At 54.2% G+C, this 22,752-nt stretch overlaps 1 protein-coding gene across 5 annotated transcripts; it reads right to left on the reverse strand.

Annotated features, from left to right (window-relative positions):
- Positions 1-622: 622 nt before the first annotated feature.
- On the reverse strand, positions 623-6,576 carry RABGGTA (Rab geranylgeranyltransferase subunit alpha). Of its 5 annotated transcripts, none has more exons than XM_032619187.1 (17): positions 6,434-6,576; positions 6,055-6,109; positions 5,773-5,883; positions 5,270-5,394; positions 4,890-5,077; positions 4,427-4,630; positions 4,031-4,114; positions 3,860-3,942; positions 3,669-3,770; positions 3,461-3,566; positions 3,316-3,367; positions 3,056-3,144; positions 2,837-2,925; positions 2,628-2,744; positions 1,876-1,989; positions 1,522-1,609; positions 623-854 (listed from the first exon to the last, which is right to left on the reverse strand). In XM_032619187.1, exons 2-17 carry the CDS (start codon positions 6,055-6,057, stop codon positions 706-708), a joined length of 1,704 nt encoding a protein of 567 aa, XP_032475078.1. In that variant the 5' UTR covers positions 6,058-6,109; positions 6,434-6,576; the 3' UTR covers positions 623-705. The 5 variants fall into 5 exon arrangements, 4 of the variants coding, with proteins under 4 accessions (XP_032475078.1, XP_032475086.1, XP_032475096.1 ...); XM_032619195.1 differs by having other exon boundaries at positions 634-854; positions 6,268-6,440; XM_032619205.1 differs by lacking the exon at positions 1,876-1,989 and having other exon boundaries at positions 638-854; positions 6,434-6,544.
- Between the last annotated feature and the right edge of the window lie 16,176 nt (positions 6,577-22,752).

Consider the following 22,752-nt stretch of genomic DNA (forward strand, 5'->3'; position numbering starts at 1 on the left):
ATCCCAGACCAAGTTGCAGAGACGGCTCTGGCTCCAGCACTTGAGGTCAGCAACCTTGGGTGCATCTTAACAGCAGTTTCCTCATCAGTACTATGGGCCTAATCGTCTCAGCCCTGAGAGCTTGTGAGGATCAAATGGGATCAAGGATTTCCAAGGGCTCTTTATCCAAAGCATGCTACTCATGGGGACTGACAGTGTTGCTGTTAAGAGAGGGGAGCCAGGGCGCCCTGGCCCACTCCTCCTGGGAAGAGCTTTCTTAACTGTGGTAAAGGAGAGCCGGGGCAGACAGGGCATCTAGAAGGGGCACAGGTCACGGGAGAAACTTCTACGAGCCCCTTTCAGTTAGAGAGACTTCCAGCTGCTTTGTGGTCCAGCCCCAACCAGAACATGAACTCCAATCTGATTCCAGCCTGGAACTTAGACCCAGCCCAGCCCCAAACTGGAATGTAGATTCAAATCCAGCCATTGCCCTGATTCTGCCCCAGATACTGAGGCTTTGGTTCTCCATGACAGGGAACAGCAGGACTGAGCATAAAATGAAAGTAGAGGGGGTAAACTGACATACCCTCACTCTCTCCCTTCCTTTTCCAGGATAGGTAGCAGTAGTAATGATGGTGGCGGCGGCAGCTTAGCAGCCTTTGGGGGCCTCTTCATTGTTTATTCAGTTCCAATAAGTTAAAGGGCAGGGGGCGGGGGCAGAGTCTCTTAGGTGAGGCTGCTGCGAACTGAAGGCAGCAGCTCGGCCAGATGCTCCGAGATGCCCACTGCTTGGCACAGGGGGTTGCCCTGCAGGTTGAGGAGGACCAGCCTGGGGCAGGAGGCGAGAGGCTGGAGCACTGCAGGCTGCTGGAGGCCTTGGGCGGGAGTCAAGGAAAGCTTGGCAGGTTCCTCCAGATCCACCAGCTCCTGTGCACCCATCACTGCTTTCCCTCAAGAACAGGGACTGCTGCCTAGCAGCCTGCTTGGTGGGCACCTTGTCCGCTTCCCCGGAGGGCGTAAGGCTCTAGACTGCAAACACCAGCCCCCGGGGGCCAGGCAGGAAGCACAGGAGGCTGACTGGATACAGTCCCAGAAGGAGTGGTGGAGACTATGGCCAAGGTGAAAGCTAGCCCCAGATGCAGAGGCACCCATGATCCACCAATGGCCAAGGGTTGCCAAGTGGAAATGCAGGCTAAACGTTGCTTTAATTTCCATTTTTTTAAAGAAGAATCAAAATTCTAGATTTTTTAAAATATGAAACTTCCTGATTTTAAAAACATGATGCGCTACCCAAGAATATCTGTAGGCTGCTGGTTTGTGAACTCTGGCTTGAGGAAGTCACTGACTTCCATCCTCCAAAACTCTACCAGTACAAGTCAATGATAGCCTCATACAGCGCCAGGCTACCCTCTCTCCTCAGCTTAGACAGCCAGAGCCCCCTCTCCATGTCCAGGGGCACACCACCCTGCGTGCTGTCTGTCCCTTCCTGGCGTGGCACCTCGTACTGCCTGCTGTCTGAAAGGCACCCAGAAGGAAGGATACGGTTGTTGCACAGAAAGAGCTCCTGCAGCCGGGGCAGGTTAGTGACACCATCCAGGGACTCGATAGTGTTGTCATTGGCCTGCAGCACCTGGGGAGCAGGGAGGGCGGGGAAGACAAGGCAGGGAAGGCAGCTGTCAGCCTGGGATTGGTACAAGCAACTGGGGAACCCAGGGTGATCAGCTTACAGTACATGGAAGGGATCCTGGGGTCAGGCTGGGTGACAGAGGCGAAGGCAGGGGTCATCTGTGGGGTCTGGGAGGACCTGGGCATCTCTTTGTAGGGTGGGCAGACTTCTGAGGTGGAGGAAGGGGAAGAGGATCACCCAGGACAGCGACACAGGAGTGAGTGCTCTACCTCGAGGCAGCGCAGGGCAGCCAGGGCAGGGGGCAGGGCTCGGAGACGATTGTGCGACAGGTCAAGGTGAGTGATCAAGAGCAGCTGCTCCAGATGGCAGAGCACCGTCAGATCCTGAGGAGGGGGGATGAGATACCCAGCAAGACCTGGGGGAAAGGCCTCAGCCATCGTTTATCAGGCACTTGCCCTGTGTGCCCCACACAGGCCCTTGGGGACCCCAGCTGAGGAGAAGAGGGAGTAGGTGGGACGCTTGCCTCAGCACCCCTGGCAGTACATGCTCCACGTCAAGGACATGGGAGAGGCCTGAGCCCTCGGGCTGGGTGGCCAGTGGGGTGGTGGGAGTGGGGCAGGTAAGGGGGATGGAGGAGGGCGCTGGGATAAACACAGACACTGGTGGGAGCGGGCCTGGTGAGTCTGGGATCGGCTGGTGGGGGCGAAGGTGGGCAGCAGTGACGTGTTGGGGAGATTGATTGGGAAGGACTACAGAGGAAAAAGAGAGTCTGGAGGGTTTGTCAGAAAGTTCTGGAAACTATTGAGGTTTTAGGTGTTGGGGCCTGCTCCAGGGAGAGAAGCACGGGAATGAGCTGAGGAAGAAATGTCCAGAAAGGCACGTGCGACTGAAGGAAAGCCGGGGGCGTGGTGAGTGTCTCGGCTGAGGCCCAGGGAGCGGATATAAAAGCCGGCCAGGTCCTGAGGAAGAGGGAGGCCAGCTAGCAGGGCGAAGGCCGGGAAGGCGCGTGCGCAGTCCCTACCTTGTGACCAAGGTGCAGCACGCGCACCTCCGCATACTCCATCTTGAGCACGCTGTTCTCCAGCAGGAACTTGCTTCGCAGGTCGTCCAGGTACGCTGCCCGCATAGGGTCCACGGCCTGGCAGGGAGAAGGGACGGAGAATGCACGTCAGCTGCCCTCCTCCTGCCCGCCGGGCCTCCCCCTCGCCGGTTCCCACGGACCCGACTTGCCTTGAGGGTCTGGAAGTACTGCAGCGTCTCCTTCTCATACTGCAGGGGGTCCAGCGCCCGCATCAGCAAGATGATGGTGAGCAGGCACCCTGGGGAGAGGGCAGGGAAGAGGACGGTCTCTCCTGGATCCTCCTCTGCTCCCATCCTCTGGAGACCCTTCCCACTCTCCCCAAGGGGTGCCCCCCTAGAAAGGGGCCTCCTCAGGGGAGCGGGCCTCACATTTATTCTCTGGCTCCAGCTCCTGCAGCTCCTTACAGGATTCAAGCTCGGACTGTAGCACCGTGGACTTCTCCACCGACAGCTCACACCTGAGGGTGGGCAGGGTGGGGGAGGGGATGATGCTCCAGCCCTGGGGTACTAGTCAGCCCCAGTATCCAGTCTGAGATCAACTGCTTAAGCCCCCAGCCTCCTGCCCAGCTGCCTGATGCCCAGAGTCCAGAGCCCCCATCCTTGTCTGTGCGCTTCCCTGTCACCATCACCTGAAGAGCTGTTCATCCGTGGCGGAGTCCCGGCACCAGCCCTCTTGGCGGCCTGTAAGAAAGAGCAGGTGGTAGGAGGGGACACCCATGACAGGAAGAGAGGGATGAGGGCTGCTGCCAAGGGGGGAGGTGCGGGCTATGTCACCTTTTAAGAGCACACACTCCTTCTGGGCACCGCCTGCTGTCCAAATGACACGAAATGTATGTTGGGGCAACTGGTCGTTGAGAGAGGTGGCGGGCAGGTCACAGAGCTGGGAGCACGGGGTTAAGAAAAAGCCCGGCTGCACCACCTTCCTGACAGTCCCAGCCCAGCCCTACCCCAGCCTCCAGTCTGCCCACCAATCCTGGGATACCCAGACGTGGCTAGGCCGGTTCCTGCCATCTGGGGTCCTCCACGCCACGGCCAGGGGTGACTCGTCCACCAAGAGCAGCAAGGTCTCCGTCCTGGAGCCCACCTGGCACGGGGGACAAAGAGAGACCCGTCACTCCAACAGCACCAGGCCCACGATCCACGATGCTCTCCGGCAAAAGCTGCAGGACTCACTAGGAGGGGCCGAGAGAAGGAGACAGTCAGACAGGCCTCATCCCGGCTCACGTGCAGGCAGTGCAGAGCATCCTGGGGATCCGCTGGGGGAAGACACAGCCTCAGGTCTCCTTAAATATTCTTCCATTCCTTCTAAGCCCTAATCACCCAGCTTCCTCCCCCACTGCTCACCTCGTCCCAGGAGCCAACGATGGTAGAACCAGGCACTCTGATCATTGGGGTCCGTGAAGAAGGCGTTCTGCACCAGCTCCAGCTCTGCGGGGGCCACGGAGGCATGGGGTTGTGGTTAGGGCCCTGCTTGGCTCCTGGCCACCCCAACATCCCACCCTCACCTTGGAGTTCCTCCAGCCTGCAGTTTCACCTATAGGCTGGCCTTGCCCAGGGGCTGCACATTTCAGTTTTATCTTCCCCATTGGACACTTGGGCTCCCTGCAGCCAGGGGCTGGATCTTATGCACCCCCAGAGCCAGGCAAGTTCCCGAGTGGCAGGTTCAGGAACAGGCCTAGGCATCAGGGTTGGAAGGGTGGCGCTGCAGAGTCCTCCCCAGCACCCCCTGACTCTGCTTACCTTTGAGCAGCACATCCTCAGGGAGGCGCCCCTGAGGTCCAGAGTCTGGCTGGGGATGCAGCTGGGGCAAGAGGCAGGAGCGGTAATGCCAGGAGGAATAGTTGGAGAAGTTTCGGGTGATGAGGCTGTCAGTGAAGGCTAGCTCCTCTGCAGGGGGCACAGCTGCCTGCGCAGCCACAAACCGCCGGTAGTCCCAGCAGTGAACTGGGGGGAAGGGCAGACAGCACATCTCAGACGCAGGGCAAGAGAATCTCCCCGGCTGGTACCCCTGGAGTTCCCTCGGAGATCCTGAGAAACACCTCTCTGCACTCCATGGAGGATACGTTTGGCTCCATCATCCCTTTTGCCATCAGCTCAGTGGGCCCATCCTGGCCATCCCTCCCCACTCTGGGCCTTACTGAGGCCCTAGTACCAGAACGTGGGGCAGGTGAGGGCTGTAGGGACAGAATCTGCGGGCACGTACAGTTCCGCTCATCAACCTCGAGGAAGCGGGCACACAACTCCAGCTCCCGGGCCCAGTTGGCCTCTGGCAGGCGGCCCAGCAGCCAGCAGCGGTGGTGCCAGGTACCGTAAGACTTGGGGTTCACCCTCAGACAGCTCTCCAGGAAGCCCAGTTCTGCCTTCACCAGAGCGGCCAACTCCTCGGGGGACCTGCACCCAGAGGGGAATGGGGGTCAGGGCCCTCCAACACCCAATCTCAGCTCACCCCTGTCTTTCTGCACCCAGCCCTCCACTGCCCTCTGCCTATGCCCCTGGCTGCCCCACTCTTCCTCCAGCCCTGGACCCAGGGAGGGCAGGGGCAGAGCCAGGGCCATCTTCCCGGGGCTCTGAACCCCTACGCACTTCTGGACCTCCAGCCGCTGGAGCACCTCTCGGCGACAATTCCAGAGGGTGGCAAAATCAGGGTTGGCTCCCAGAATCTGGCTTGTCAGTTCCAGCACTGATTCATCTAGCTCTCCAGCCTGGCGCTGAGAAGGTAGATAGCAGGGTCAGAGAGATCATATCTTTCTCCTGCTACAGGGCTAATAACATAAATACAACTACCAACTGTTCTGTGAATGCCATACTATACTATAGGTACTATACAAAGCACTTTATGGGTTTACATGTATTCTCTGATTTAATTTTCACAACAGCCTTATGCAGTAAGTGCAATTGTTAGGCCCATTTTACAGATGGGCAAACTGAGGTCCAAAGAGATTCAGTAACTTGCCCAAGGACACACAGCTAGTACCTGATAGAACGCAGATATGGATCCAAGCAGCCTGACTCTAAGGCGCAGTTCTTGGCCTCAGTGCTATACTAAGGGAGCCACTGTGGGAGGGGACGACCTCTGAGGGCCCCACCTTCTGGAAGACAGTCTGGGTGGCTGACTGGTATAGCTTCAGCTTCTGTTCCCGCTCTAGCCTTTTGGCTTCCGCTTGCTCTTCCGATGTCTTCACCTTCAGGCGCCCGTGCTATAGGGATGGCCGGGTTGCAAGAGTGCAGGCTGCCTTGCAGGGGCATACCCACCGGAACCCCCACTCCGTTCTATCGGGCAACGGAGGCAAGGCCACGCGGGGCAGGGGCAAGGGCAAGGGCAAGGGCATGGACATGCGGAGGTGAGGGGCTGCGCTCAGGGTTCTCACCATGGTGCTGGCTCAGATTCAGGGCAGGGTAGGGGTCAAGTGGTGCCCGTGAAACCTGGGGAGAGACGTGTCAATCATGGGAGCCCCGCCCCTGGTAGCCCCGTCCCTAGACGTCCCCAGACGTCCCCAGGAAGCCGCGGGCGAGCCGGGGCGGAGACCCCTGGGGTGTTAAGGGGTTCCGGGACAGGCACTGCACGTCCTGAAGGCACCCACCCGGAATGGGACTTGCACACGTGCAGCCCTGTCCACAGCCCGATTCGCCGGAGCCTGGCCCGAGCTGGAGCACTTAGGTGATGGGGACTACTCCGCGCCCAGAGGCTGTCGCTACCCGCCCGCCCCACGGATCCCAAGCACTGCTGGCCCCCGCCGGCGGACCCACCTGTGCTGGGAGGAGGCGTGCGGGACGCGGAGCTACGGCGCCCACCACCGAGCCCGAGCGCCAGCGCTAGCTAGAGTGGCGTCACGCCCCGGCTCTCCGAGACTCAGCGCCCTCTGCAGGCCTGGGGAGGGGCTCGCGGCAGAGCAGGCGGGCTCCGGAGGCGCCTGCGCAGGATCTCTGGGAGCCCTGTCCGGGAGCACAAAGTGCCCGTTAGCCCTCTGGTGTGTAAGAGTGTGCACGCGTGACTGTGGCGCGCGCGGGAAAGCAGCGCAGGGTGCAATTCCAGCCACCTACTCAAACTGCGTTTCATTTGAAAAGGTTTCCCCCACAGCCGGAAGCCCACCCTCTCAGCGCTCCACTAACCTCTCTCTGGCCGCACTCACCACCTCTTAGTTGCTAAATCTAACTGATGGAGTTTCCTCTCCTTACCTCCATTGACCTCTGCAGCATTTGATGCTACTGACTTCCCTCGACGTGACACCCTGTCCTGGCTTTTCCTGCACTTTTGCCCCTCTCTTCTCATCTGTTTACCTTCTCTTCCCCTAAATGTTGGTGATATCCAGGGCCCTTTCCACACTCTTTTCCACTTCACACACTGCTCCCTTGGGAGAATGTTCACAAATCCAAGCCTTCAACTGCTTGGAATCGGAGCTCTCCAGAGCTCTGTCCTGGGCCCACAGATCTTCTGGCCCACACTTTGGGTGACTTCATCCACACTCATGGTTTTAATTGCTATCTGTAAGCTGATGACACTTAAATTTATATCTCCAGCCCAGATGTCTTGCAAGCTTTTATAATGGAAAAAAATGTACACACACAGAGACACAAACATTTTTTTAGAAAATATTTATTTAGTTAAGCTGCAGAGGGTCTTAGTTGTGGCACGCTGGATCTTTGTTGCGGAATGCGGGATTTTTTGTTGGGGCTGTTAGTTGCTGCATGTGGGATCTAGCTCCCCCACCAGGGACTGAACCCCTGGCCCCCTGCACTGGGAGCACAGAGTCTTACCCAGTGGACCACCAGGGAAGTCACAGACACACACATATTCATAAGCCTATTAGGTATCACCTGGGTGTCCCAGAGACACCTCAAACTCTAAAAGTCAAAAGGTATCATTGTCTCCCCTCCTTCCAGAGTAGACTTTGGCCTTTATGTTTCCTATTTTAATGGATGGCCTCCCCACTTTTCCTTGGTATCTCTTAAATACCCTCTCCATTCCCACTGCACTAAGAATTTAAGTTCATTTATTCCTGGGATTGTTGGAAGTCTTTTCAATGTTCCCTCATCTCCACCCTGTCCCCTCTTTTATCAGTTCACCTCTGTGCTGCTGAATCAATCTTTCTGAAATGCAGATTTGATCATGTTGTTTCTCTGCCCAAAACCCTTCCATGGCTCCTGACATCTTTTCAGGAAAGACTTTGAATCTCTCAGGTCAGCACATCAGGCCTTTTGGCATTTGGACCCTGCTTACCCCTATGGCCTCATGTCCTGCCTGTCCCTGTTAAGAACTCTTCATTACAGCTGATAGGATGACTTGCAGTTTCCCAAGCACATTAACCTGTTCCCGCTTCCTTACTCTCCTTCCTCCACACCTCTTCCTTTGCCAGAATAGCTCCTGTTCATCTTTAAAATTTAACTTGTGTCACCTCCAGGAAGCTCTCTAAAATGCCCCAGTCTGTTAGTGATAGCGTTTACCCCACTGTGCCTATGGTGAGTCTTGGTTTGTATGCTAACATCGCCTAGGAGATTCAGAGTTCCTGGAGGACAGGAACAATATTTTTTTTTTCGGTCTTGCTTCTCCAATACTTGGCCCTGGTTCTCAGTAGTTATTGGGTAGTTATCTGAATGAATACGACACCGCATAGTGAGGGCTGGCTTGGCTGGGCCTAACGGTGAGGGCTGTTGGCATTCAGGGATGGGAGAAATTGTGAGGACTGGACCAGCCTAGGAAGGTTTCCTGATGGAGACTTCATGGGTTCAAAGTGGTCACTGAGTGTCTATGTGTGAGTGTGATGTATTTGTGAGAAGTGTGTGTCCACGTGGCATGTGTATGTTTATAACACACATCTGGGTAAGAAAATATGGCTTTAAATTTTTTACATTTCTTCCACACCTTTTTCAGGCCCCGGAAATGTGTGTAAAGTGCCCACTCTATATTCTGTCTTTTCTGAGGCCCTGTAACAAGTTACAGGGGAAAAGAGACACTTGTCCTGGCCTCCTGTACTTCCTCACTGTCCCAGTGAGGAAAGAGTTACACCATTTAATGGCTGTCTTTGTGCCAGTCACTGTGTCAAGAGCTTTGCACACACACACAGGATCACACGTGGGAAGCAGTGTGCAGAGTGGTTAAGAACGTGGACTCTGGGACTTCCCTGGTGGCGCAGTGGTTAAGGATCTGCCTGCCAATGCAGGGGACACAGGTTCGAGCCCTGGTCCGGGAAGATCCCACATGCCGTGGAGCAACTAAGCCCGTGCACCACAACTACTGAGCCTGCATGCTGCAACTACTGAAGCCCACGTGCCTAGAGCCTGTGCTCCGCAACAAGAGAAGCCACCACAATAAGAAGCCCGTGCACCACAACTAAGAGTAGCCCCGCTCGCTGCAACTAGAGAAAGCCCACGTGCAGCAACGAAGACCCAACAGGTCCAAAAATAAACAAATTAAATTTAAAAAAAAAAGAAAAAAACATGGACTCTGGGGTCTGACTGCCTGGGTGCAAATCCTGGCTTTGCCACTTATTAGATACGTGACCTGGGCAAGGCACTTAACCTCTATGTTGACTTTCTTCTGTGTCTCAACTCCTTCAACGGTAGCATAGGAAAAATAATGTTACCTACCTGCTAGGGTTGAAGTAAAGATTAAATGTAAAAGTCTATGTAAAGTGCCTAGGACAGTGTCTGCCCTGAGTAAGGGCTCAGTAAATAGTTATAGCTAATTTTCATGACAAATATGCCAGGGAGTAAAGGCTCAGAAAGAAAGGCTGAGTAACTTGCTAAGTGCTACCCATGTAGTAAGTGGTCAAGTGGACATGGGTCTGATCTAGCCCGGCCCTGTCTCTACCTCATCAACTGCTTTTTTTGTTTGTTTAGTTGGGTCGTTTTGGTCACCAGCTGTTCTTGCTTCCTGCTCTATAGCCACTCACACGTGCAACCAGATACCTGGGAACACAAGTGCCCACAGATGCCGATCTGCCAGATACAGTCTTACATCGTAGTCACTAAGGGCGGAGGAAAGGGGGTGGAGGAAGGCTGAAGTAGGCATGAAATATTTTTTAGTGATTAGTAATCCTGAAACTGGGAAATCTGAGTCAAGCCGACTTAAGGGATGAAGCGAGTCTCAAAATCTGCCTCCAAGAAGGTGGGGCCTGGTTTTGGAAAGAGGACAGGAAGGGCGTTTCAGGCATGTGTTGTGACAGACTTAGCTGGCAGGCAGGCAGAAGCTGAACCAGGCGCCTTTGGAGATAAGAGCAATGGAAACAAGACAAACCTCTTGCTTTAAGGCAAAAGGAGGTGTCAGGAGTTATATCCTGTGTGGGATAAGTGGGGACCATGCTGGTGTCTGAGGGCCACAATCTGAATGACATTTGAGGAAGGGATTTTACTGCCTTCTACGTAGAGAAAAGAACAAGTAATAACCGAGTACTGACTGAGCCTCAGACATCCTATCTGATGTTCTCACTACCTATGTGAAGTAGGTATTATGATTTTACGGTGAGGACCAATGCATACAGTGGGTTCACAGAGGTTAAGTTGCTTGCCCAAGGTCACACAGCTGGGAGGAAACCAAGTCCCCCTAAAACTGAGTTCCCTTACCAAGTTTATGATTAATCTATCAAAAATTTTATTCCTTTTTTGGTCCCCTCTGACCTCGATCCTGTGCTAATTGAACACTAATCAACCAGAGTCAGATGACTAAAGTTGCTGTTGTCGATAACAGAAGATGTCAGCATGGGCACGGGTAGTAATTCTACCCAGCAGAAAATGGGGACCCCAGGAGGCAGAGATGAGGGACCCACAAACAAGCTCTGGTAGAGGCATGGTGAGGGCAGGACTGGGGATGTGGGGCAAAGAATCCTCACTGACGGAGTGAAGGAAAAAATAGACCATGAAGAGAGGTTCTGTGACCTTGAAGCCAATATTAATAATGACTACAGCCATGATAAGAAGAAACTGAAATTCTGCCCAAGGTCACACAGCTTGTAAGTGATAAGAGCCTGGTCTCACTCTGGGAGGCAGGGTGCCCTTCAGAGGACAACTAAATCACCCTTTATACACACACAATAACGTTTGCTACTTCTCTAAATTGAACAAACCAACCAACTCACCGTGGCTGTCTGATTCCAGAAGACACTTTTACTCACTTTCCCTCCGCCTGGCTTGCCCACTGTGCTCGGCTGCAACCGGCAAAGGCCCAGAGTGTGTGGGAGAGTGAGGGGGTGTGGAAGTGTCACAAGACTTCTGGAAAGCTGGGGTGGGTGTGCTGGAGGGCCGGGTTGGGGAGGGAGTTCCACTCAGAGGAACTCAGACCTGATGGTCTGGATCTTCCTGGGGCCGTAGTTCCACAGGGTATCAAGTGAGCAGTGGTTAGATGTTTGGATGGGGGCACCCCGGGCACTTGAGAGGAAATCAAATGCTGGGAAGGCTGAGGGTCAGCTTAAGTTGCAGTAAAGGAGTTGCAAGGGCAAGAGCAGAGCCTGGCACCTGCTGCTCAGCAGGAAGGGCAGGGTTGAAGTTTCCCCATGCATGAGCAGAAGTGCCCATTTCTTACTTCTTGCAACGTGGACCCTCCTCTCCCCCAGCTTCCTGACCTTCTTTCTAACCTCGACCACCACAGAACAGGACATCAGAGCTGGAGAGGGCTCGACAGATCATCTGGCTCCCGTTCACCTCCCAGCGGCCCAGAGATACTTGGTGACATGAAACCACATACACGTTGGCGGCAGAGCCAGAGTTGGAAACCAGGTTTCCCAGTGATTATCATAGAGCTTTTGCACCCATCAGCTCCATGTCAGGATATGTTGAGGGACAAAATGGTTAACTGTGGGTAGGCTGATAGGATAGTAGATATAACTGGTAGGATATTCGTCTCCAAATAATAGTGGTTAATGTGCGTTTGTCAACTTGGAGAGAAGTCCCTAGTGGTGGCACTTTTCAGTGATATGTTGGATGAGCACACAGTGCCATTCTCATAATTGAAGGTAGCTAACATGTAGTTGGGAGGAATGCTGGATGATGGAATCTGGATCTAAACATAATTTGAGGGCCCATATTTGACCAGATAGCACTGAATAGTGACAGAGGTACAATCTGGTTCTTTGGTCCTCAAATCATCCTCTGTACAAGAGCATGATGTGTGGGCAATGGAATAACACCAGTGTGTGCAGACAGGGAGGTTCTGGTTGGCATAGGGCTGGTAAGAGTTGACTCCTTGCCAGAAGCACTGACCTGACTTTGAGCTGCACGAAGAGAGCTTTAGGACCCAGAATGATGGGGTGCAGAGGCCCCAAATCTGTGATGGTGAGACCCTGTTGGGAGTGTCTGGTCCATTTTAAGAGGGACAGGGACAAACAGCAAGGTCCAGAGGGAGCAATCAAGATGGTGAGGAGAGTCCATGACCAGAGAGAGGACATGGGAATGTCTAACTGGGGAAGAGGACCCAAGGGGCAGATGATAGTGGTCTTCAAACTCTTGAAGGGCTGTTAGTTGGAACAGAAGCCACATTGATTCTGTTAATCTTGAGCACAAAGAACAAAGACCAGTGAATGTATATAGCTTTGTTATGGGGGAAGATTTTCTTATAATTAAAGCTGTCCAAAGGTGGAATGGGCCTAAATGAGTGGTGGTGAGCTCACCATCATGGGAGGTAATCAAGCATGTGTTGGTCAACAACCTTGTGAGAATGGGGTAGAGAACATTCAAGGACTAGAATGTTCCCCAAAGTTATGAAGGAATCTGACGCCTGGGATGGCCCAGGGAACCAGAATGACTCAAAGCCCAAGAAGATCCTCTATATTCACCACCTCCCCAGGGTCCTGGGGTCCTTCATACTTGGTCCTTGTGCTTGGATTTTTTTCCTCTCCTTCCTGCTCCCCAGTGCCTTCTGCCGGATTGGGGAAATTCCACGATAGCCAACAGTGCCACCAGGTACCCATAACTGGAGAAGAGGAAGGAATGGACTGGCCAGTCAGAAGGAAGGGCAGGGCCCCAAGTTTCGGCGCAAAAGACAGAAGGGCCCCAGAGGGAAAGTCCCCACGCTAGAGCATCCTGTCTCCCCCAGGGTGCGGCAGGTGCTGACTCAGGTTGGCATCTCTAGGGGAAGAGATGTAGGGAAAGCAACCAGGAAACAGGGCTGAAAAGCTGGAAAATCTTCTTGAACCAGAACTAGAGTCTCTGCACTGCACGGTGGTTGGTGAAGTTGACAGCATTGCCCAGAGCACTGGTGGGACTGGGAACGTGTCTGGCAGGGCCTGGGTGGCAGCCTGTCCGCTGCACAGCTCCATGGTATGCCTTGGGCTTGGGGCGTATACACTGTGAGCGGTGCCAGGAGGTAGGCAGTCCTGAGGTTCTAGGCCTGCATGAGAAACAGAAGCCTTGGAACAAAGTGAGACTGCGGGGGCCTAGGGAAGGAAGGGATGCTCTGGCTGGGAGATGAGAGCAGGGGACAGAGGACATTCCCAGGAAGGAGGAGCTGCTTGCTTTGGGGAGGACCCTGCCCTTACCTCTTCCCTGTTCCATTCATTCATTCAACAGTGACTGAGTGCCCCTGTGCTGGACACCATGCTGGGCATGGAGGCCAAACACGGACACATGGAGCTTATGGTCCTGAGAGGGGCTGTCGCACAGAACCCTCTGAGTGTTGGGAACAGTGTAGAGAGGCAGTCAAGTAATCCTATAAGCAAATGTAAAATTACAGTTCTGCCCTTAGGGAGGTGTGTGTGGTGCTGGGTGAGCTCCTATGGGGGTGGGTGAGGTTTCCCAGGGAAGTGAGCTTGGAGCTGGGGCTGCAGGTATTGGGGAGGAGCCCTGGCTTGGGGCTCGGACACACATCTCCTCTGTGCTTCCCCAGAAGCAGGGCCTGTGTTGCCCTCTTTCAGCTCATCCTGTGGGCGTACAGCCCCTCTGCTTCTGCTCCTGCCATGACCTACCGAGAAGGCTGGTTTGATCGCATGTCTCCTCACCTGCCTGCCCCATGGTGGTTGCTCAACAAACATTTACATAATTCAGCCAGTCAGTCCTTGAGCAGTAATCACTGAGCACCAATACAGCTCACCGCACGGCACTGACCAAGACTGCCAAGGTCCCTGCTCTCGTAGAGCTTACACTCAAGCTGGGGAGACTGACACTGTAGAAGCAAATACACACAAAAGACGATTTCATCAAGTCGTAAGTGCCCTGAGGAAAATTAAACAGGGTATTGAGATAGAGCTGGTGGTGTTCGTAGGGGTCCTGGGAAAGAATGAATGAGTGAATGAATGGATGGTAAGCCATGGTGGTCAGAGCAAGACATGATGCACCCCGCTGGATGGGGCTTAGGAGGGCGAGCTGGGACTCTTAGATCCCAGAGCAGGGAGCTTGGGGCGAGGTGGGGAGGAGGTAGACAGGCAGTGGTGTGGAGCCTCAGAACTCAGTGTAAAGAAGGAGAATGCCTGGAACTGATGACAGAAGCAACACTATGTCTCCATGTCCCCTTTGCACCCAGCATGACTCAGGCTTGGGTTCTGAAGTGTGGGGGCAGGGAGGACCTGGAGTTGAGGTTCGGGAAGCTTGCAGGGTTGGCCAGCTTCCCCAGGCCTGCTCCCACAGAGGTCCCTAGTGCTCCCACAGCTGGCAGCCGGGCTACGCATCTTCTTCCCAAACCCAGGCCCCTGAGCAGGGGGCAGGGAGCTAAGGTTGAGGCACAAGATAGATGGGCTCCAGGTGAGATATTTACAACCAGCCTCCTGTTTACACTGCTGAAACCATGTAACTCTGATTGGGACTTGAACGCATGTGCCGGGACTCAAACCCAGCCTAAACCCAGATTGGGACTTGAACCCACAGTCTTTATTTTATTTTTGGCTGCTCTGGGTCTGTTGCTGCACACGGGCCTTCTCTAGCTGCGGTGCGCAGGCTTCTCACTGTGGTGGCTTCTCTTGTTGCAGAGCACGGGCTCTAGGCTATGGGCTTCAGTAGTTGTGGCTCACGGGCTCTAGAGCTCAGGCTCAGTAGTTGTGGCGCACGGGCTTAGGTGCTCTGCGGCATGTGGGATCTTCCCGGACCAGGGCTTGAACCCATGTCCCCTGCATTGGCAGGCGGATTCTTAACTACTGCGCCACCAGGGAAGCCCCTGAACCCACAGTCTTTTGAGATCACACGCCTGGTTTCAGGACTTAATGAAGCTCAGGTTCTTGATGTCTCCTTGCAGAAAGAAGTCAGTGAGAGAAAAAGTGATAGGTAAGAAGTGGATTTATTTAGAGAGAAGAAACACTCCACAGACAGAGTGTGGGCCATCTCAGAACCAGACGCGCAGGCTCAGCGGCCATGGCTCACGGGCCGCAGCCGCTCCGTGGCATGTGGGATCTTCCCGGACCAGGGCACGAACCCGTGTCCCCTAGCATCGGTAGGCGGACTCCCAACCACTGCGCCACCAGGGAAGCCCTCACTTCTTGATCTTTGATGGTCAGCCTTGGAACTGTCACGGGCGCTGGTGGGTGTGTCATTTAGCATATGCTAATGTATTACAATGAGCATATAATGAGGCTCAAGGTCTACTGGAAGTCAAACCTTCCACCATTTTGGATCTAGCTGGTTCTAACCAGTTTTTGTCATGTCCTATGGCTATGTCATTCTTTTAAAGGTTGTGCCCTGCCCCCTTCCCTCCTATTTCACTTCCAGATAAAAACAACAACAAGAATGGGGTAAAGAGCTGGACTTTGCCTCTGGCAGACACTTTAACAGGAATGGCAGGGGTAGCGAAGAACTGAGCCTTGCCCAGATGGGAGATGAAGAGACCACATATTTCTCATTCTCGAGGTCAAGGAGACCTTTCCAACTACACATGTGCAGAAAGGCTCCTTGGGGGCCAAAAAGGGAGGGGGCATCACCCCATAGTAGGCGATGTCAGTCTACCCATAGGCCTCTTCACTAGAATCCATCTTGGCTGAGATGCGCATGCACACATGGGAGGACCCTGAGAGAAACCAAATATGGACTCAGAGCCAGACAAAGCAAGATGATTGGTCAAAGGAAACCCGGAAGAAATGCCCCATATAAGTGATTCAAACTACCACGAGGGTGCGACTCTCTCTCTGAGTCCACCCATGTGAGTCTTATTTGCATGTACACTTTTTTCCTCCTCATAAACACTTCACTTGTTTCACTACTTTCCATATCTTTGTGGGAATTCATTTCTACGAAGCCAGCAGGCCAGGGGCCTTGTCACTGGCCACCGTCCCTGGTGGTCTAGTGGCTAGGATTCAGTGTTCTCACTGCCGCGGCCTGATTCCAGTCTCTGGCCGGGGAACCGAAATCCTGCTTCAAGCCGCTGCAGGCCGAGGCCACCCGAGATCAAGGTGTAGCCCGTGGGGCTGAGCCAAGGACTGAGGAATATGTGGGGCTGCAGTTCTGGGAGTGTGAGACCTGGGGCACAGCCACGGCCATTAGCTGGCTCAGCCCACCCGCCTCAGGGAGGGAGCGTGGACCCCTCACCAGTGGGTCCCACTGGGCCTGTGAGCTCAGCTGCACCCTGGGTGGCTTGGACACTTTAAGCACTATTCTGTTCTGACTGCAGGGTTCAAAGGTTCTGTGAATCTGTGTTGGGGGAGGAGGAGAAGGGGCCAAAACGCAGCTCCTGTCCTGGGGTTGTGGTGGGGTAGGGGGTTTTCCACCTTATCTAGGGGACCCGATGAGGACATCCACGGCTCTAATACCAGTCAAGAGCCAAGTGAATGTCATAGGTTCCCGAAAAGGGGCAAGAGAAATTGCAGAAGAAACCAGAAGTTTCTAGGAAGTTGAAATGAGTTCTTTTTCTTTTTAAATTTATTTATTTATTTTTGGCTGCACTGGGTCTTCGTTACTGTGTGTGGGCTTCTCATTGCGGTGGCTTCTCTTGTTGCAGAGCAGGGGTCTAGGGCACGAAGGCTTCAGTATTTGTGGCACACGGGCTTAGTTGTTCCGCGGCATGTGGGATCTTCCGGGACCAGGGCTCGAACCCATGTCCCCTGCATTGGCAGGCGGATTCTTAACCACTGCGCCACCAGGGAAGCCCGAGATGAGTCTTGTGGGAAGAATTCTGGCAGGTGGAAATGGGGCTGGGGCTGTTGAGGGGAGCAGGCGGCAAGCCAGGGACCAGAACAACTCGAGCAAACGTGCAGAGGAAAGGAAATGTCACATTGAGAGAAGGGCAACTCTGTATTTGGCCAGAGGGGTCCTTGGGCTGAGTGAACTTGGGAATGCTTTCACCATTCTGCCCAACCCCCAACCCTCTGCGCAAAAAAGAAAACTCCTCCAAAACCAAATAACAATAACAGCACAACAACAAAATAAACCAAAAAAACAAGCAGCAGAGGCAGCATGGTGCAGGGGAAAGAGCTCGCACTCTGTAGTCATATATTTGGTTGAATCCAGACCCTTTCACAGTAAAGACCTGCAACTCTGGACAAATACCCCAACTTTCCTAAGCCTCAGTCTCCTCAGCTGTAAGAGAGTACAGTACCTCATATGGCAGATGAAAAAGATGAAGTCTGGGGCTTCCTGGGTGGCACAGTGGTTGAGAGCCCGCCTGCCGATGCAGGGGACGCGGGTTCGTGCCCCGGTCCGGGAAGATCCCACGTGCCGCGGAGCGGCTGGTCCCGTGAGCCGTGGCCGCTGAGCCTGCGTGTCCAGAGCCTGTGCTCCGCAACGGGAGAGGCCACAACAGTGAGAGGCCGCGTACCGCAAAAAAAAAAGATGAAGTCTGACCTAGGCAGAGTGTTTAGGTCATTGCTGCTCTCATTAAACACGAATTCTCTCAGCCTCTACAGCGCCTCGAGTCTCTGGCTGGCTCAGCTGTGTTAGAGTGACAGCGAAAGCCCGGAGGCCAGTTGCCTTTCCTTCTCTTGCACCAGCCCCTCCAGGGCTGCTGGAGTAGTATCTGTTCGTGGAGTTCCAGCTTTGCCTGTTTCTTCTGGAACCACCTCTCCAAGGAAGGGGGAGACAAGACCTGCCTGTCGAGGATGGGAGCATATATGTTCATACTTGTAACAGAAATGGCGCAAAGCTGACCCCACTTCATCCCTCTGCCTCTTTCCCAGCATTCCTCGCAGCCTCCTCCATTTCAAGGGCTTAGGGAAGGGTCCTTTTCCTTCCCAGATTCCCCCATTATCAAGTTAAGCACAGCCGGATTCCAGGTCCTCTCCTCTTCTGGCACACAAGTTGCCAGGCAGGCCCTGTGACCCCTTGACCTTGTTCCCAGCGAGCCTGCACTGGGCCCTGGCGGGAGCTGGCCCACTTCTGAGCTCTGCAGGTGCCTCTGTGCAGAGGGCAGTGGCATCCATCCATCCATCCAGAGAAGGTCCCGCCTGTGCCCATCCTCAGCCCCTGCTCAGACCTGCCTCTGCAGCTCAACATGAACCAGGCCAGCCTGGTTAAACAGGAGGTAATAAAGCTCTGTGGGTGATCCCTGGGCGGGGGCACCCAAGAAAGGTGTGTGTGTAGGAAAGCTAGCCAAGGTGACTGTCCCAGAGGGAATCAGGACAGATCGAGATGGGCAAGGATGCCTTTGGTTGCTGGAGGCAGGAACTGAGGCAGAGGTGAGGTTTTGCAGAGAAAGGCAGGGGTAAGGATGTTCTAATACCCCCAGGAAGGTGAAACCTGAAGGGAACAAGAGTTGTCTGTGGCCCAGGGAGCAGCCTGGCTGCCCACCCCTCCCGCCCCTTCGAGTCCCCACCCTAGGTCTCATCATGACTGTCTAATTGTTTCACGGTGATAACTGAAAGCACTTTGAGAACCAGACCTTTGTCTTCTAAAGCTTGCCTGTGCCCATCTGCCTCGCCCTGCCCAGGGCTGGGCAAGGAGGAGGCTGCAACAAAAGCCAGCTGACTGGGAGATGGAAGGGAAGGGAGAAAATTGTGTGGAGGGCCCGGGGGGAAGGGCAGCTGAGGCGGCCCCGAGGGGCTAGGAGGAGCGGCGGAAGGGTGGGAGGCCGGAGAGGACACAGGCCGAAGGTCCGGGGAGGAGGGGTTGTGTAGAGGTGTGGCCCAACCTAGGGGGTGAAGACCGGGGACCAGATGGGATGGGGGACAGGCTGAGGCGAAGCAACTTCTGAGGTCATGGCGGGGGCCCTCCCCAGTGACAGGGAGAGCAGGAGCTGAAGGGACCTCATGCAACATGCAAAACAGTGGGGGCCATGGGTGGGTAGGAGCCAGGATGAGGAGGGAAAAAGGGTGGGTCTGGGCCCGACCATCTCACCTTGATTTGTCTGTTAGGCTGGGCTCCTCTGGGGCCTTGTGTGTGCTCTTCATTCCCCATGCCTGAATCCTGACACCACTGTCATTCACATCACCCAAAGGGATCTTCAGGAGCCGATGGGAAGTCCTCCTCCGTGACTCGTCCCGGAAGCTGGCATCTGAGATGCCATGGTTCAGGCCTGCTTCCATCACCTTGTTTTGTGTCAGCCAATCGGTCAGAGCTACATCCCTGGGGACTCCTTGGGAGCAGAAGCTCCACGGTTGGCCTCACTTTGGCACGCCAAACCCTTGGGCAGTTGCCCTAGAAAAGAGGAATCCACTTCAGGCGTGACGTGCATCTCACAGGTGCAGTGTGGGTCCGCTTCTGAGGAGGCCAGGGCTGGTCAGGCTGATGAGGCTGGGCTCCTTGGCACCGCCCCTGCTTCTCTGCAGCCATTTTCCTCCATCCATTAGGCCCTCCGCTGCTCTTTCTCTTTCCCTCCCTGCTAGCGGGGTAGGGAAGTTTTGGGTAATGGGAGCACCTGCCTAACAACGTGAGAAGGGGTGGGGCCTCTGGGCCAGGGCTGCTCCTTGCTTAGAAGTGTAGAACACAAGGGCCATAATAGGCCTCAGAGACCGGAAAATACAACCCCTTAGCTGGAGAAAGAGAGGCCCAGATTTGCACGCAGTCAAATCTCTTCTCTGAAATATGCTTAGCTCTTTGCTTGTACAGGCGTGGGCTTTCTCTATGGCTACCCAAGAATATGGTAGTGCTGGCTGCCTCTGGGTTGGGACTGGGCACTAGTGAGCAGGGATAGGAGGGGGGACTTCTCACTGTACACCTTTATATACCTTTTGGATTCTGACCCATGTGAATGTCACCTTTTAGAAATGTAAATTTTAAAATGCTAATCAAAAATCTCTTCTCCATCCTTCCCTGGGCTCCCTTAGGGGATTAAGCATCTTCTGGGGACCGGCCAAGTCCCTAGATTTGCTCTGGTAGGGGTAGGGGCTGTATCTCAGCCAGCCCGTGTCTCTCCACGGCTGATTTCCTTCACAACTCCGGCACATTCTTTCCTTCTCTGTGCCTGCTGCTGCTTTCACGGCCCCCATGCCAGTGGTAACAGCACGGCAGTCCTGCACCAGCCCCACCTCCCTTCCTACAGGCCCTGTCTATTGACTCTGCCTCCTACAATCTCTCCTCAGCCCACACCTCCGCTGCCATCACATCCCGGGATATTGGCCAGCCTCTGGGCAGCTCTTCTGATGCCTGCCTGTCCTCCCTCTGGTTCATCCTCCCCACACCTCAGCCCCGGTGAGCTTCCTCAAGTACAGATCAGTGCACGCTCCTCTCTGGCTTAAACCCCCCTGGAGCTTACAGTGTTAATGCTCTGCCCAGATCCCCTCAGATGCCCTTTTCCATGTTCGTGCATGACACCCCCTTCAACGTGTTTTCAAGGTCGACACCTGCAGCTCCTCTTGGAAGGGTGCCCATGACCTCCTGGAGCTGCTTTGCCTTGCCTGGCCCCACCTGGGCCAAAGTGTGACTGGTGACTACTCAATGGTGGTGGTGGGGAATGAAAGCCTGGCTCCCTTGTTCCAGGCAGGGCTACCCTGAGGCCTTATACTCCAGGGCTCTCCCCTGGGCTCTGAGGGAAGCCACCCTCCACGGCTGAACTGGAGCTCTTGCTTGGCTTCTCCCCCTCCACCCAGCTCCCCTGGGAGCACTTCCTTAATAGTCACTCAGCATCTAAGATGAATCCCTCAGGTGGAAACCTACTGTCCACAATTTAAATCTTAATCACTGATCTTTACTCATCTCCTTTCTCCCTGGAAACTTATCCCATACCACATCTACACTTACGTCATACCAACTTCTAGCTGTCCTGCACCATTTGGTGCCTCAGTACCTGCCTTTTTTTTTTTATAGTTAGAAAAAATGAACCCCCTCCCACCTTCTCTCTTGCCATTCTTTAAGCCTCTAGTCAGTATCACTTCCTTCACTCTCCTAATGGAGCCAGTTGCTCCCTCCTGTACTGTCAGGGTACTGTGTAAACTTACTATAGCACCCATCTCACCAAATTGAACTAGTCTTCCCTGGTGCCTAGTATGGTGCTGGGCAGAATGCAGGTGTCAAATAAATGTTTTCTGAATGAATACTAATCCCCCAAATGTCCTAAGACTCTGCTACTGGGTTTCTCAGATCTTGAATCTCTTCTACCTCCAATCAACACTCACTGTCCACGTTTCAGTCTCTCAGAGCTCCATTCCATTGTTTATGTTTCTAAGATTAATTAAGTCTTGTTGGAGGGAGGCAGTGTGGTGTCTCTTAAAGAACACTGCTCCCTCCGGCTTCTTGAGATAACCAGGGCTGAGGCTGAAGTCTGCGTTGATGTACTCTTGGGGACCCAGTTCACTCACTTCCTAAGGTAAGTCGAAGGTCTAGCTGACTTCTAAGGTCTTCCAGGGCTGAATGAAAGTCCTCTGTGGGTTGAAGCCTGGTCTGTCTTGTTCTCTGCTCTCCCAAAGCCAAGAATGGTGCCTGGTGCAGAGCATACTCTTAAATGTTTGTTAAGAGGAAGAATCGACAACTTTAGTGGCTACACATTGCTTGGTGCGTATGTTATTTCACTTACTTTCCAAAGTGGTGAAGTTAGGATTTGTGCACAGATTTGTATGACTTTGAATCCCATGTTCTTCCCATGATACCTTGTGGCGTTTAGGGAACAAGGCCCTCACGAAAGGATCTGTTCCAGTGATGTTTTTTAAAGATGGGTGCGGAAGGCTGGAGGAGATCCTGAGGTGCTTGTCCTTCTTCTTAAAGCATACAGGCAACTGCTGCTGCCCCTCACCAATCTTAGGGGAATTTAGGGTGCTGAGTGGAAGGCAGTGAGTGGGTGGTGAGGAAATCTGATCACTGCGATCTGAATGGGGTGCCTGGGTAAATGGTGGAATTTAAGTACGCGGCTCTAGTCACACGCTGAGAAGCTGGCTCTCTCTTAAAAAGTGGCCTGATTGGCAGCAGCTGTGGACTCCTGTGCCATACATACTCGCACCATAGCTGAATTCAAGCGACCACTGTCAAGTCACTGACTGCAGGGTTGGAAGAGATGCACACAACCAGCTCTCACCAGCCAGTGGGCCACCCCAGCACCCACTAGAATAGTAACCGGGGGCGGCCCCCCAAAAGCCACAGGAAGATCACAGCTTCTGCAGACTCTATGGGGAGCCTTGGGAAGCCTCAGCTCACCCTGCCTTTTTTGAAGTTTAGAAATTATCTATGCCACTCTGATTTACAGCAGCCATCCAGTTAACCTTGATGGCCATCGAGGCTGCTGGTGGGAAGGTGCCCTCAGAGTGGCCCTCAGCTCCTCTTTGGAATACACACCCTGTTGCCTTGCCTCGGGCTGGGACAGACCCCCCCCCCACCCCCAAGCAGGAAAGGCAGCCCTAAAGGGTTCTTGCAGTCAGTTCTTCCTAAAGCAGTTCAGGTGGTGCCATCCCAGGAGGGAGGATGTGAAGTGCCGGTGTCATCAACTATTCTTCTGCCTCTCACGTGGATCTGGAGAGTACTTTCCTCCCAAATTCCGGGAAATTGTGAACACCAGGGAGCTTGCCCTTCCTGGATTGGGCCTCAACCAGGGATCAGGCCCAGCTAGAAGGCAGCAGGCATCCCTGAAGAGATGGCGGAATGAGGGGGTGGGAAAGCAGTGAGGGACTGGGGTGTGCCTGCTTCTGGCTGTGGAGGACCCTGCTCCCCAGCTGGGGCATGGGAGCCAAAGGGCAGGTGCTCCTGAGATGGGCAGCTCTACAGGCAAGAGGAGGAACAGACGTGGAGTAAAGGGGCTTGTGCTGGGGATCGAGATCCTTGAGAACCTACACATTTTGCATACCACTAGGTCTCTCTCTCAAGTA

This window comes from Phocoena sinus, chromosome 2, assembly GCF_008692025.1.
Source record: "Phocoena sinus isolate mPhoSin1 chromosome 2, mPhoSin1.pri, whole genome shotgun sequence".
Taxonomy (NCBI): Eukaryota; Metazoa; Chordata; class Mammalia; order Artiodactyla; family Phocoenidae; genus Phocoena; species Phocoena sinus.